Source organism: Hyperolius riggenbachi, chromosome 6 (assembly GCF_040937935.1).
Source record: "Hyperolius riggenbachi isolate aHypRig1 chromosome 6, aHypRig1.pri, whole genome shotgun sequence".
Classification (NCBI taxonomy): Eukaryota; Metazoa; Chordata; class Amphibia; order Anura; family Hyperoliidae; genus Hyperolius; species Hyperolius riggenbachi.
The window spans coordinates 92,143,056-92,158,696 of NC_090651.1; the positions used below are offsets into that span (position 1 = coordinate 92,143,056).

The 15,641-nt window shown below is 43.8% G+C and overlaps 1 protein-coding gene across 8 annotated transcripts in view; it reads left to right on the forward strand.

Moving 5' to 3' along the window:
• RASAL2 (RAS protein activator like 2) overlaps positions 1–15,641 on the forward strand; it is a 476,310-nt gene that overhangs the window by 277,493 nt on the left and 183,176 nt on the right. Inside the window, exon 1 of one of the 8 annotated variants that reach the window (XM_068239658.1) lies at positions 5,772–6,009. The exons of the other annotated variants lie outside the window; for them this stretch is intronic. Within the exon in view, the coding sequence (XP_068095759.1) occupies positions 5,997–6,009 (13 nt within the window). The 5' untranslated portion in view covers positions 5,772–5,996. Of the gene's footprint in view, positions 1–5,771; positions 6,010–15,641 lie in introns of those variants that run through there. 8 annotated transcript variants of the gene reach the window in all.

Genomic DNA, 15,641 nt, shown 5'->3' on the forward strand with positions numbered 1-15,641 from the left:
CCATAGCAACGTGAATTTGCATTTTCCAGGATTGGTTTTTAGGGCTGGTTCAGATCCCCAACATCTCGTTCAAAGGGTCTTCTGCAAGCCTGCTGAAAAGCATTTTACTACCTTAGAAGGCGCTTCCTGTTAGACGGCATTTGCACAAATGATGGAAAGTGACTGTACCAAGCACTGATCATTCATTTGAATGGGAAGCGCTTAAACGTTGAGTGCTACAGCTGTCATTTACTGCCCCGCAAGTGTCCCGTGTGAACCAGCCCATGGTGGTAGGGAGCAAGTCAGCAGTATACAGTGGGTTGCAAAAGTATTCGGCCCCCTTGAAGTTTTCAACATTTTGTCACATTACTGCCACAAACATGCATCAATTTTATTGGAATTCCACGTGAAAGACCAATACAAACTGGTGTACATGTGAGAAGTGGATCGAAAATCATACATCATTCCAAAAATTTTTTTACAAATAACTGCAAAGTGGGGTGTGCGTAATTATTCGGCCCCCTGAATCAATACTTTGTACAACCACCTTTTACTGCAATTACAGCTGCCAGTCTTTTAGGGTATGTCTCTACCAGCTTTGCACATCTAGAGACTGAAATCCTTGCTCATTCTTCTTTGCGAAACAGCTCCAGCTCAGTCAGATTAGATGGATAGCGTTTGTGAACAGCAGTTTTCAGATCTTGCCACAGATTCTCGATTGGATTTAGAACAGGACTTTGACTGGGCCATTCTAACACAGATATGTTTTGTTTTAAACCATTCCATTGTTGCCCTGGCTTTACAGTGGTGTGAAAAAGTATTTGCCCCCTTCCTGATTTCTTTTTCTTTTGCATGTTTGTTACACTTAAATGTTTCTGCTCATCTAAAACCATTAACTATTAGTCAAAGATAACATAATTGAACACAAAATGCAGTTTAAATGATGGTTTTTATTATTTAGTGAGAAAAAAAACTCCAAACCTACATGGCCCTGTGTGAAAAAGAAATTGCCCCCTGAACCTAATAACTGGTTGGGCCACCCTTAGCAGCAATAACTGCAATCAAGCGTTTGCGATAACTTGCAACAAGTCTTTTACAGCGCTCTGGAGGAATTTTGGCCCACTCATCTTTGCAGAATTGTTGTAATACAGCTTTATTTGAGGGTTTTCTAGCATGAACCACCTTTTTAAGGTCAAGCCACAACATCTCAATAGGATTCAGGTCAGGACACTTGACTAGGCCACTCCAAAGTCTTCATTTTGTTTTTCTTCAGCCATTCAGAGGTGGATTTGCTGGTGTGTTTTGGGTCATTGTCCTGCTGCAGCACCCAAGATCACTTCAGCTTGAATTGACGAATAGATGGCCGGGCATTCTCCTTCAGGATTTTTTGGTAGACCGTAGAATTCATGGTTCCATCTATCACAGCAAGCCTTTCAGGTCCTGAAGCAGCAAAACAACCCCAGACCATCACACTACCACCACCATATTTTACTATTGGTATGATGTTCTTTTGCTGAAATGCTGTGTTACTTCCACGCCAGATGTAACGGGACACGCACCTTCCAAAAAGTTCAACTTTTGTCTCGTCGGTCCATAAGGTATTTTCCCAAAAGTCTTGGCAATCATTGAGATGTTTTAAGCAAAATTGAGACGAGCCTTAATGTTGTTTTTGCTTAAAAGTGGTTTGCTCCTTGGATATCTGCCATGCAGGCCGTTTTTGCCCAGTCTCTCTCTTATGGTGGAGTCGTGAACACTGACCTTAATTGAGGCAAGTGAGGCCTGCAGTTCTTTAAATGTTGTCCTGGGGTCTTTTGTGGCCTCTCGGATGAGTTTTCTCTGCGCTCTTGGGGTAATTTTGGTCGGCCAGCCACTCCTGGGAAGGTTCATCACTGTTCCATGTTTTTGCCATTTGTGGATAATGGCTCTTACTGTGGTTCGCTGGAGTCCCAAAGCTTTAGAAATGACTTTATAACCTTTACCAGACTTCTAGATCTTAATTACAGTACTTTTGTTCTCATTTGTTCCTGAATTTCTTTGGATCTTGGCATGATGTCTAGCTTTTGAGGTGCGTTTGGTCTACTTCTCTGCGTCAAATAGCTCCTATTTAAGTGATTTCTTGATTGATTGACTCAGGTGTGATAAACCACAGTTAAGTTATTTTTTTAACAAGGGGGGCAATCACTTTTTCACACAGGGCCACGCAGATTTGGAGTTTTTTTTTCTCACTAAATAATTAAAACCATCATTTAAAACTGCATTTTGTGTTCAATTATGTTATCTTTGACTAATAGTTAACGGTTTTTGATGAGCAGAAACATTTAAGTGTGACAAACATGCAAAAGAATAAGAAGTCAGGAAGGGGGCAAATACTTTTTCACACCACTGTATGTTTAGGGTCATTGTCCTGCTGGAAGGTGAACCTCCGCCCCAGTATCAAGTCTTTTGCAGTCTCCAAGAGGTTTTTTTGCAAGTTTGCCCTGTATTTGGCTCCATCCATCTTCCCATCAACTCTGACCAGCTTCCCTGTCCCTGCTGAAGAGATGCACCCCCTATCATGATGCTGCCACCACCATATTTGACAGTGGGGATGGTATGTTCAGAGTGATGTGCAGTGTTAGTTTTCTGCCACATAGCGTTTTGCATTTTGGCCAAAAAGTTCCATTTTGGTATCATCTGACCAAAGCACCTTCTACCACATGGTTGTTGTGTCCCCCACATGGCTTGTGGCAAACTGCAAATGGAACTTCTTTTGCTTTCTGTTAACAATGGCTTTCTTCTTGCCACTCTTCCATAAAGGCCAACTTTGTACACTGCATGACTAATAGTTGTCCTATGGACAGAGTCTCCCACCTGAGCTGTAGATCTCTAGAGCTCATACAGAGCCACCATGGGCCTCTTGACTGCATTTCTGATCAGCGCTCTCCTTGTTCGGCCTGTGAGTTTAGGTGGACGGCCTTGTCTTGGTAGGTTTACAGTTGTGCCATACTCCTTCCATTTCTGAATGATCGCTTGAACAGTGCTCCTTGGGATGCTCAAGGCTTTGGAAATCTTTTTGTAGCCTAAGCCTGCTTTAAATTTCTTAATAACGTTATCTTGGACCTGTCTTGTGTGTTTTTTGGATTTCACGGTGTGGTTGCTCCCAATATTCTCTTAGACAACTCCTGAGGCCCTCACAGAGCAGCTGTATTTGTACTGACATTAGATTACACACAGGTGCACTCTATTTAGTCATTAGCACTCATCAGGCAATGTCTATAGGCAACTGACTGCACTCAGATCAAAGGGGGCTGAATAATTATGCACACACCACTTTGCAGTTATTTATTTGTAAAAAATGTTTGGAATCATGTGTGATTTTCGTTCCACTTCTCATGTGTACACCACTTTGTGTTGGTCTTTCATGTGGAATTCCAATAAAATGGATTCATGTTTGTGGCAGTAATATGACAAAATGTGGAAAACTTCAAGGCGGCCGAATACTTTTGCAACCCACTGTAGATGTAACGTGAAATTCAACTAGACAGTTTCCTTTTTTATACAATAAAGCCCCTTTTCTATGGGAGGCTGAAGGCGATGAATTCACCACCTGTCCGCTGCTCCCATGGTAATGCTTAGCGAGGGGGGTCCAAAAGGCGCCCCAACATGGAATAACATGACGATGTGGCATTTGCCATTCTCAGACATGTCATGTCTGTGGGTTTTTTTGCTGCCAGGTAACAGCTCTGAATGTCAAACGATGACAAGCGTGTTGTTCCAAAAATTGCTATTCGGCTGCGTGAAAATGCAACCAGAAGGTGCTCCTAGCGGGTAGCCTAAACTGCCCCACAAGCGCTCAGTTTAGCCGCCTGTGGATAAGGGGCCTAATTGTTGGTTTCCTGTGACTGAACCAGACTTCTGCACAAGACTTTTCATGTTTTGAAGTCTAATTAAGTTGTTAATCAATAGTTTCTAAATCCAGTTAGCCCCGTACAAAGTTCTGGTTTTGCTCACAGTAAAGGTGGCCATACATCTAGCGATTTTGCGGCCAATCGACCATCTCATTCAATAAGTATTGATTCGGATGAGAATCTGTGCCGCAGCAAGCATGCCTGATCGAAGATGTGACAATTTCGGGCTGAATTCTGTCGAATGTGTCGATTGAGCTAGCTGGAAAATCTTGAGCCGATGTGGTCGATCAGGTGCATGGCAGTAAAGACTTGCAATATCGGGACGAGCAGCAAATGCATTGTCAATGTGTCCCTCGATACCCATGCTTTAAAGTCTCTCTCCTGTACAAGCAGTTGTATGACTTAGTCCAGCTGCTCCTTCTTCTGCATAATCTGGTCCAATATGACTGCCACATGTGACATCACACAGGTGACACAAATGGGGAAGGAGTAGCTGGACTTGTGGAGGTCGGACAGGTGAGCAATTTTAATGCGTGGGCACTGGTGGCATTTTAACATTTGGGGGGACATTGGTGGATGTAGCGTTGCAAGCCTGATTCCCGAGAGACTACATACTGAAAGCTATCTGTAATCAGCCTGTGGTGTATGGGCGGCCAAAAGATCTCCTTCCAATCAGATTGAATCTAGGAGAGATGTGTCTCTTGGTCGATCTGCTCTTACATCGGTAAATGTATGGGCACCTTAATTTTCCTTCCTGTAGAGCATACATGGCAAACTCCGTCCCGCAGGCCAAATCTGGCCCTCGGAGCCATTAAATTTAGCCCTCAAGTGGTTTCCCCACTTTTCATTGTGTTTGGTCCTCACCAGGGAAGCAATATGGGGGAGGTAGGGGGAAACCACTGAACACTAGGGAACTGTATAGGTGAGGAAGGAGGACCACTAGGCACCAGAGAACTGAATGGGGGTTGGAGGAGGGCCATTAGAAACCAGGAAACTCTACAAGGGAGGAAGGTGGCCAGTAGACATTGAGTTTGGTCCACAACTAGGCCCCAGTGTACAATTTCAGCCCACTTTGCATTTGAGTTTGACACCCCTGCTGTAGAGCAAGTAAATCAATTGTCCAATGTATCAGCGCACCAATCTTCATTCAAACACGCTTTTTATTGAGCCATATGTTTCCACAAGAGTTTAGCCGACACTTGTTTCGTGGGCTGCGCAGGGTCTCCCTTTATCAAAGCGTTTGGTAACCACACACCTTGATAAAGGGGGACCCTGCGCGGCCCCCGAAACAATTGTCGGCTAAACTCTTGTGGAAACATATGGCTCAATAAAGAGCGTGTTTGATTGAAGGTTGGTGTGCTGATACATTGGACAATTTATTTACTGTGGAGGCATTGCCTATGCCTCAGTATCAAGCACCCACCTATACCCTGATGGAGTGCCCATCCACGACTATGGTAACCTTGCTGCAGTGTAGAGCAAGAACATCTAACTTGGAATTCTCAGCTCATCCTCTATTCAAGACCAGAGCAGTTTGTTCCTGTTGGAGTGGGTCGTCATGGAAAGACTGCACTTGGCTGAAAATACTGCATATAAATTAAACCTTTGTATGTAGATAAATTAAAGCAAGCCTTTGTCATTCTACTTTTGACAGTCCTATTTATTTTCATAGTTTAAAATACAAATCAAAGCACCATGTCCACAGACTCACAATGTGGCATGACATGTAAAAACTTCTAAACAGGGAGCTCAGCCAGTGTGGGGAGTTTCAGGTCTAATAAAAAGAAGGTATTGCTTCTTCCACCCCTGCCCCCTCCTCACACACCTCCCAAAAGCTAACACACGCCCTGCTGATAGGAGGAAGAGCCCTGCACATTGTTTGAATGTCACTGCTGGTGTGGAGCAGTTTTCCCAGGCTGGCTGGATTGTGCTCTCTGGCTCTGAACTGAGACAGCTATTGTTTGCTTGTGGCACATCAAGGATCTCATTGGGTTGGACAAGCTTTGGACTCTCTTGATTTTCTGCATTCCTCAATGTGGGGCTGATCTCAGACAGGAAGGCAAATGCGAGCAGGAAACTTCTTGTGAGTTTGTGTGCAGCAGAGCCCTGGAAATGTGATCCCAGGATACAATGCAGATCACAGGTAACAGCGCAGCCACAGTCCTCTCATTCTGCTGGCTTGGCTTCTACATGTTGGGGTCTGCACAGGCATTGTACATACTGTAGCACTGATTGCTTTAGAACAAGTGCTGCTGTTGCCCATAGCGATCATACAGAAATCTAACAAGTGTCATGGATAATCTTGTGTTGTGAGCAGCAGATTCACTATTTTTTGTAACTTAGTAAGTTACATAATTGTAATCTTTTCTTCCTCTGTAAGCTTTATTATTGAGAGAGGTCATTCCTTTATCTTTTGTATTTTTTACTGTTTACACTGTATTACTGCTTACTACAATGCTTTATCTGATAGGTGCTGCCAGGTAGCTTGATAAGATGTCACTTTGAAGTTTGTTTTTGTGCTTGACTTTAATTTATACTTTGCCTTGCTTCTGTACTATTTACAATGAGCTGAATAGTTTTGTGTGAAATACATTGACCTGCATAAGTTTTATTAATTTTGTGTCCTCTGGTGATACTAACATTCCTTGTGAGAAATAGGTTACATTCAGTCTCAAGACAAGACGCGCATTGATGCTTTGTTGATGGCATTTTGTACATATTTTGACTCAGCTGTCTGCTGTATAGAAGTTCAGTGGCTTGTGTTGCCTTAACGCAGGGGAGCCTATTGAGTAGATCACAATCTACCGGTAGATCGCTTAGGACTTCATGGTGGATCCCGACCGCACTTCATTTTTCATTCCATATATAAAGTTGTGCTCCTAAAATTATACATAAGTAGATCATTTTGACTTGCTAGGTTTTAAAGTATCTCACAAGCCGAAAAAGTGTGGGCACCCCTGCTTTGACTAATGAGCTAGGACTTGTTTAAATCGTTTTGGTATACAAGTGGTCTCCTACTGACAAACCGGTTTCATTTCGGGAGATTGTTAGTTGAGTCCTGTGTTAAACATGGTGAAACGTGGATAAACTATTTACTTTCGGAGAACTCTGGATTTGGACATATAGCATAAACTATGATATTTTATTGGCGGTTTGCAATGTGTTTTTAAAGAGTTTTAAACTACTTACACTTATTACACTGAGTGGCCAAAAAAATTAGAAACACCCTCTAATAACGAGTTCACCTTTTAGCTCTGATCACAGCTGATATTATCCTTGGCATGGACTCGGCAAGATGATGATACCATTGCTGAGGAATTTTGGCCCATGCCATAGTTTCAGCTCTGAGATGGGTTAGATTAGATGGTGGCGTTTCCAAAGGGATCTTTCGTTTTTGGCCAACAAATGCTCAATAGGATTGAGGTCAGGGGACTGAGCTAGCCATGGAAGCAGGTTAAACTCTTATTGATGTTCCTCAAACTAATTTGAGACCAATCAAGCACAGTGGCAAGGGCCCACAACAGGCGTTTCTTCCTATTTTCCTGAGATACCAAAGGCACTCCTGATGGTCTCCTGCCGCTGAAGCCCATCCTTTGCAAAGTCTGTCTTGTTGTGCGTTGGGATCTGCTTAGTAATGCATCTGCATAAAATTCAGATGACCATTTGGTTCTTATACCTTATCAAAGAGGACCTGCCGTGTCCCCGAAACGGTCGTTGTTTTTTGGTGAATGGATCTTTGTCACGACATGTGAATAAACCAAGTTTTATTCTTCAGTTGAATGTGTGGACCCTCTGGATTGTTTACTTTTCACCCATAGGACTCGTAGCGTATGTCATGTCTCTGACCGGTAGTTAATGGTCGTGTGTTTTTCGTTCCAGAGGAAGACAGCTATAGGTCTGTACATGCCCAATTTACATTTAAACCCCTCTAGGAATGGAGCTGTCCTGATTGATTTTGGTAAGAGGTTCTAAAGGGCAGGGGCAGCATGACAGAAAGCTCTGGTTCCAAAGGTTTTGGACCCAGAATAGGTATGAAGACAGCAGCAGCTGTATGCCGGTGTTTGACTGCTGAAAAGAGATGATTTCTCTGCTAGCAGCTGGATCGCTAGTGGGGAATCATGTTATGTCTAGTACACACGATAAGAATTTCAGGCAGATTTCCTTCCAGATCAAACATTTTCAACATGTCCAATCTAAATTCAATCGATTTTCTGTAGAAGTGAAGGGAAAATTTATCAAAATCAGATCAGACATGTTGAATATAATCGATCTGGCAGGAAATCTGCCTGAAAATCTCATCGTATGCACTAGGCATTACAGTGGTTAGTGTCACTAGTGATAGAAGTAGAGCTGGTCGGTGAGATGCCAATAATTGCAGCTTGTAAATTGCAAATTGTATGCAAGTCAGAACTGAGTCAGTCAGTCACCCCGTCTTTTTGGAGTACATATGAAAACGGCGCCGGTAGACTTGGGCGCAGGATACAGCCGGCATATGGCTGATCCTGCTTCTGCACAAGACTGGGCCATGTTAATTACCATTCCCCCTCCAGGTCGCCATGAATAGTGGGGAATGATATAATTCGGCTTCCAGCTATTGCTGGAGGCCGAATTATTGTGTTTTTTGAGCAACTTCAGCTCCGTCTTCTGACGGAGCCAACGCTACTTACTGAGAGCCGCTGTAGACTGATTCCTATTATAGTCTATGGCGGCGGCTGCGCCCAAATGTAGCAGCACCGAAAAGCACTGCTCCCTCTTTTTGTACCACTTTGTATGTATAATATATATAAATGTGGTATAATTCATCTCACTGTTGGTGTGTGGAGCTCACAGTCTAATGTCCATTCTGGTGATGTGATATCTGACTAGGGCTCAGCAATTTGTCTTGCAGAAAAGAAACTGATCAGGATTTTTTGCACAAGGTTTAACAGATTTCCAAAGCCATTGACTGAAACCTGTCAGCTTTATTGACTAATCTGCTCCCAGCTACTTAATTGGTTTCCCAACCTGATCAGTCCTGTACAAAGTCCCGTTTCTACTCACAGTAACTGCACTTCCTCTGGAGCAACAAGTTCACCTAAAGTGGAATTTGAAGCTTATTCCTCATCCTCACCACAGCGTAGGGCTAATTTTCCTACCAGTAGGATTTTGGTATGTGGAAGAAAGCCAGATGAGACCCACACTAACATATGGAGAGCATACAAACTTCATGCAGTTAGTGTCAGGGCAGAATTAAAACCTGAGCATACGAACTCTATAGCAGATGGTGTCCTGGCCAGGCTTCAAACATGGGACTCAGCGATTCACAATGAGTGTGCTAGCCAACTGTTGTTCTCACTTTTCATGTCTGGACGATAATCATTACAAAAATGTAGCCAAACTACATTAAATGACAATGATGAGTGACTGATATTGGGTATTCTGTCTGATCCAACTGGCAGATCAATTCAGATTGGGCAGATATCGTGCAGTTGGCCATGTGTGTACAATATTGTTCAAGCGACATTGTTTTAGAGCACGCTCGCATGTTGTGTTGAATGTCACTTCCCCTTCCACGCTCAGTATTCCAACAGTATAATTGTTTCGGATACTTGTTTGTGCGAACAATGGCGTTTAAACAAATTATCGTTTTGTGTTTTTTTGTGCCAGGTAATGTCGTTAATGTGCACCAACTTTAATCTATCATGTGTACAGACCTTAAAGCCCCATACAAACATTGGCTCTCCCTGCGCGGCAGTTCAGTCAACACGGTGCAGCACGGTGGCGTAGTGGTTAGCTCTCTCGCCTTGCAGCGCTGGGTCCCTGGTTTGAATCCCAGCCAGGGCACTATCTGCAAAGAGTTTGTATGTTCTCTCCGTGTCTGCGTGGGTTTCCTCCGGGCACTCCGGTTTCCTCCCACATTCCAAAAACATACAGATAAGTTAATTGGCTCCCCCTAAAATTGGCCCTAGACTACAGTACTTACACTACATAATATAGACATATGGCAATGGTAGGGATTAGATTGTGAGCTCCTTTGAGGGACAGTTAGTGACAAGATATATATATATACACTGTACAGCGCTGCGTAATATGTTGGCGCTATATAAATACTAAATAATAATAATAATAAAAAAAAATAATAACACTGCAACGTCAAACCATGACCATCATGTGTACAGAAATCAGCAGCGACCCATCCATCTTATATTATGGGCATTCTCTAGCAGGGCAGAGTAGTGGGAGTAGGTTTACTCATAAAGTGTCTTACATTAATGGAGTAGATGGAAACAGGAACCTGCCAGTTATGGCCAATGGCAAAGCCATTTCCCTCAAAAATTCTGTCACAACGTCGTATCCCGGGAGGTCCTCACATCACCTAGTGATTGATTGGGACAAACAAATCCCTCAGCTGTATTAAGGTGGCCACACACGATACAATAAAATGATCCGATTTTACGGCGATTCTATAAAACCGATCGGATCTCCTGAAAAAAACGAAAGCTTTTTTTTTTCATTCGACTGAAAATCTTCAATTTTAATTGATCCGGAATGCCAGATATTTTTCTTCAATCTGTCTAAAAATTGTATGGTGTGTTGGATTCTCAATTTATTAATTAACACCCTGGCAATTTTGTCAGCGTTTACAATCATTTTTATCATAATTGGGGGAAAATTGAACATAGGTGTGTGGTACATTGGTCATATTTTTGAAATGTTTCAATCAGTCAGAAAAATGTATTGCAATTTTTAAATTGCACAGATATTTAAAAAAAATTGTATGGTGTGTGGCCACCTTTAGACCCATTATAACACAACCTCTTGACCTCCATACAAAGTTGAGACATAACTTGTATTACTAACCCGTGGCTACAACCCAACCCCCTCCTCTCCCCCCTCATCCTGCTTGTTGCTCTGATTTAGGTAGGTCTAAGTGTCCCATTGCCTGATCGCGTCATAAATTAAGAGGACATGACTCAGAGCAAGTTTGTACTCTATGGTAATATAACATTCAATAGTAAATAAACATTGCTATAGTTCATTGCAACTGGTTCAGTAGTGTAATACATTGAACATATAGATGTCATCTACACTTGGTCACCGCATTCTCCTGTCTAGATGAATAATGGATGTTACTGAATACTTTGAATCTCTTGTTCCTATACATAACTCTGTTAGATGACTATTCTGCTCGTTGAAATTTTTATATGCCTTGAGTTGAAAAATTTTAATAAAAACCCGTTGAAAGAAAAAAAATTCTGTCATAGCTGATTGTGAGATGCCAGAGTTTTGATGTGGACAGAAGAGGAAAGATATCTATAAGGACATCAGACTCTTGATGTAAACAATCACTTCAGATGTCAGTCTGTAGGGGAATGGGGGCATTTAAAGGAGTGCTGGCCGTTAGACATCGTGTAGACAATGTTGAGTTTTTGCGTGCCTGGATGTCTGAATCCTCTCTGTAGGCTGATCTGCTCATTGCAGTCGCTGCAGTCTGTGCATTGATCTCTTCAGTGTTGACTCACATCCATTGTGCTGAAATAGCTGTTAAATATTAGGAATAATAACAAGTCTACTGTTTATCTTCCTGGGTGCTCAGGATAGCTCACAGCCTGATGTCACATGCACCTTGTGACCTGCTGAACCATACAGTGTAAGCAGCCTTCTGACAGGCCAGCTTCGTTTGTCTTCTCTGCTCTGTGGAATAAAGCTGCTCTTGTTAAAAGTGGTTTTGCAGCATCCTATAAAGAAAGTGACTCACTGAGGCAGAGTGGGAATGGAGCCAGGTGAACAGCTAATGAGGATTATCCTGGTATGCACAATAATTTAAAAAATATAGACACTTAGAGGAATTGCACTGTAATCTATATAATTATGCTGTTTGAAAATGGCTGATCGCTTTAATCCACTAATACACTGATAGCTGATAGTCAAAGGGCCTTTTCTTGTGGCTGTGTTATACGCAGCATGAGTTTTCCATCATTACTGGGCCGGGAACGCTGTATTAGATCCTGCGGCAGCTTACTCTGCAGAACTCTGGCAATTAGCAGAGTTTCCTGGCTCTGGCTTCCCATCAGGCCCGGCCTAGGATAGCAGGGGGGTATGTACAAACCAAGATAGAGAGGCCAGAACAGTGGGAGTCAGGTTACACAGAATTAGAACACAATGATTTCAGAAAATGAAGTAAAACGCAATGTTAATTAAAAAAAGAGTAGCCACAAGAGAACCACAGCAGACCTATTTAAAAGAGTCTATGAAATAATAATAATAATAATAATCCTAACATTTGTATAGCGCTTTTCTTCTGTTGCACTCAAGGAGCTCAAGAGTTGCAGCCACTAAGGGCGCGCTGAAGAGGCCATCCTGTGTTAGGGAGTCTTGCCCAAGGACTTCTTACGGAACAGGTAGAAATGCAGACATCAAACCAACAAACGTTGATTCCGGTGATACCTTTAATGACTAACTGTACATGGTTTACTGCAAGCTTTGGAAACGTACAGTAAATGTATCACCGGAATCAACGTTTGTTGGTTTGATGTCTGCATTTTTGCTCCTCGACTAACATCGGACCACGCTTCACTTACTGAATAGGTACTGACCCTAACCAGGATTTAAGCCATGTTCTCCCATGTCAGAGGCAGAGCCCTTAACCAGTACACTGTCCAACCAGTGAATAGATCCATTGCACCTTTTTGTTGTCTGTCTAAGGGCTGGTTCAGACGGACGTCTGCGCGGCGTCGCGTTTGGGGGCGTTGCGGCAGCTGCGCGGTCAGGTTTTCAGTAGCCTTCGCAACGCGTTCCGATGCGGTCGCGTTTTTTCTTCCCCTAGGGGGACATTAGCCGTCGCGGTTGGCCGCCCCCTGGAAGCTACATGTCGCTTCCAGGGGCAGCTCGAACGCTAGCGAAAATTGGGACCCAAACGCCGCGATCGTGTAAACGCGAGAAAAAGCTCGGTGTAAACGCTCCCATTCACTTGAATGGGAGCGTTTACCGCGACGTTCCGAACGCTTGCGGTAAACGCTCCGCAAACGTCCGCCTGAACCAGCCCTTAAAATTAAATCCCACCTTTAAGCAACGTTCACAGTGGTGCGTTGCGGTGCAGCATAGTGGCCACTTTGTAACACAGCTTGCCACACTGCAATGAACTATCTATGCAACGTTCACAGTGCGGCGGGTGCTTAGCGGTAAAAAGGTGTGTAGCATCGTAGCACTATCGAAAAATGTGCATATTAACATTTACAGTGAATGTTGTAGTCTGCGAGAGGGGGGGTCTGACAGTGAGGGTGCATGATCAAGCTGGAAACACCAGTGGGGAGGGCCGTACCAGAGGCTTACATTCTATATGAGCTGCAACACAAGGATAACGTGGTGCGCTGCTTTTCCCGTTGTGGTGTTCCTGCTGTTACAGGGAACGCACCACAATGGCTACTGTGGGCGTAGCTTAAAGCTGTGATTATAGATTCTTATGGAATAGTTTAAAATGGATTCCCACCTTTAGAGCCCTTTAACACTGTGTAAGTTGCGATCAAGTCACAATGCTTGAGAGCCTAAGGCTGGTTTCACAGTGGGACGTTACAGGCGCACGTTAGAGCAGCCTGTAACGCACCCCAGCGCACAGCAATGAAAAATCAATGGGCTGTTCACAGTGCCCACGTTGCGTTACATAGTAACGCTGCGCCACCAGACAACGTACTGCATGCAGTACTTTCTAAGCGGCAGAGCCATGTTAGACTGCTTGCACATGCTCAGTAACGTTGGGGAGGAGCGGAGAGCGGCCAGGCACATGGCTAATTAATATTCACTGCACTCAGTGACGTGCAGTGTTTACTTCCTGGAGCGGCCGCTCTGTGCAGCGATTGGCCGGCGGGACCACGTGATGCCGCATGCGCACAAGAGTACGCATCACGGACGCCAGAGTGAGCTGCACAACGCGGCTCACTCCGACGTCCAAAGCAGGGAGCACCAGGCGTTGCGTTAGGGGCACGTTATGCGACCATAACGTCCCCTAAAACGCAACGTCCTGGTGTGAAACCAGCCTAAATGTTGCACAGCATGGTAGTGTTGAAGTGTGACTATACAGTGAAGCATAGAGTACAATGAGAGTATGCCTCACCGCCACTGTAAATGCGCACATGTAAATTGCCACATTTGTGCAGCCCTGATATGTTTAGAGCTCTTTTTTAGCAAGAGTGGAATGTGTTATTATATTAAAATTGACCTTAGTCCTATGTTGGCACAAAGTCTATTTATATAGTTGTATTTGCTGCTTGATTACTTGTTAAATCACTTTCACAATACTTGATGGCCCCTTCATAACCGCAGACTTCCAGAGCTGCAGGCTTTGGCTTGGCAGTGCTGTACTTTACCCCTTGCATAAAAAGCATGATCCTCTGAGCCCCCAGCACCTATATCCCGGCCTACCAAGCCTACTGCTAACTACTTCAGATAGGCTACAGTTTTAAAAGGAACTCGAGGCGTGAGAAAAATGGAAGCTGGCATATTTCCTTTTAAACAATACCAGTTGCCTGGCTGTCCTGCTGATCTTTCTGGTCAACAGGGCCTAAATAACACACCTCAAACAAGCATGCAGCTCATGTTGTCAGAAACATCTGATCTGCATGCGTTACCGTAAAACACATGTTAACAGTGAAGTGTACTTTTCATTGACTGTATGCGACACAACGCTGGGATAACATGTGGCGCTGTTCCTGCTTTTACAGGGAATTTAATGCCCACTTTGAACTTAGCCAAAGTGTTTTTGTTTTCATAAATTGGAGTCGATAAGCATGAGATAGAAGACACAAAGAAAACACAGTTGGAAACTGTAACCCAGATTCCAGTGTTCCAAGCTGTACCTATTGATCATTGGGACACTGGGAGATTGTCTGCAGAAAACAACCATTGTGTTCAGCGGACAACTTTTGAAGTAAATGTGTTTTATCACACACGTCACCGAAGATCAGCTGACGGCAGCTGATCATCAGTTTTGGGAATCGCACGCAGTGTGCAATATTATGCTTCAGGGACTTGCAAACCAAATATTGCTCTGTAAATGTAAGCTCTGCCACAACCTCATGCCTCCCAATGAATATCGGGTAGCTTTTTGTAAATGTGGTCCTTGCCTGTCTTCAGCTAAAGAGGTGAACGTGGGGTTCAGCACTGGAGCCTTTTTTGTGCATTTAGGACCAAAAGTAATGTCACACCCTGTGCAGGTCATGGCTTCTGGATAAATAAAACCCTAAAGGAAACCAGAGACGAGTTACTACAAAAGATTTATACATACATGGGGCTTCCTCCAGCCCCATCCGCACGGATCCAGCAGTCGCCAGAGAGATACTTGGAGGGCGCACTTCTCTTGCATAGACTAGCCTGACTGGCTGAAGTTACGGGACTCGGTATCGGAGCTGTAGAAGACGGAGGGATTTTTTACACTTGCAGGTAATTCCTTTCACACTTATTGCAAACCGTTGCGGTGCGCCGGAAGTATCCAAGCCGGCACAAGGATAGCAGCGCTTTACCGCAAGCAACACATTTAACGCACAGTGCTTGGGGTAATGGAAGTCTGTGGCCGACACACGTACAGTAAACAATGGAGTGCGGCGTATATGCTAGGACTGAAGGGAAACCCAGTGATGTACTTCCTGCCCGGCAGGGAATAAGTCACTGAGCGGGGGGGGGGATTTTTTTGCGGTGGGATGTGACAGTAGCATTGCATTCCAATGCAACGCAAACAAATGTGTAAAACTGGCCTAAAACTGACAAAAAGAAGAAACTCGCCTGCTAATGATGCTAATTAGG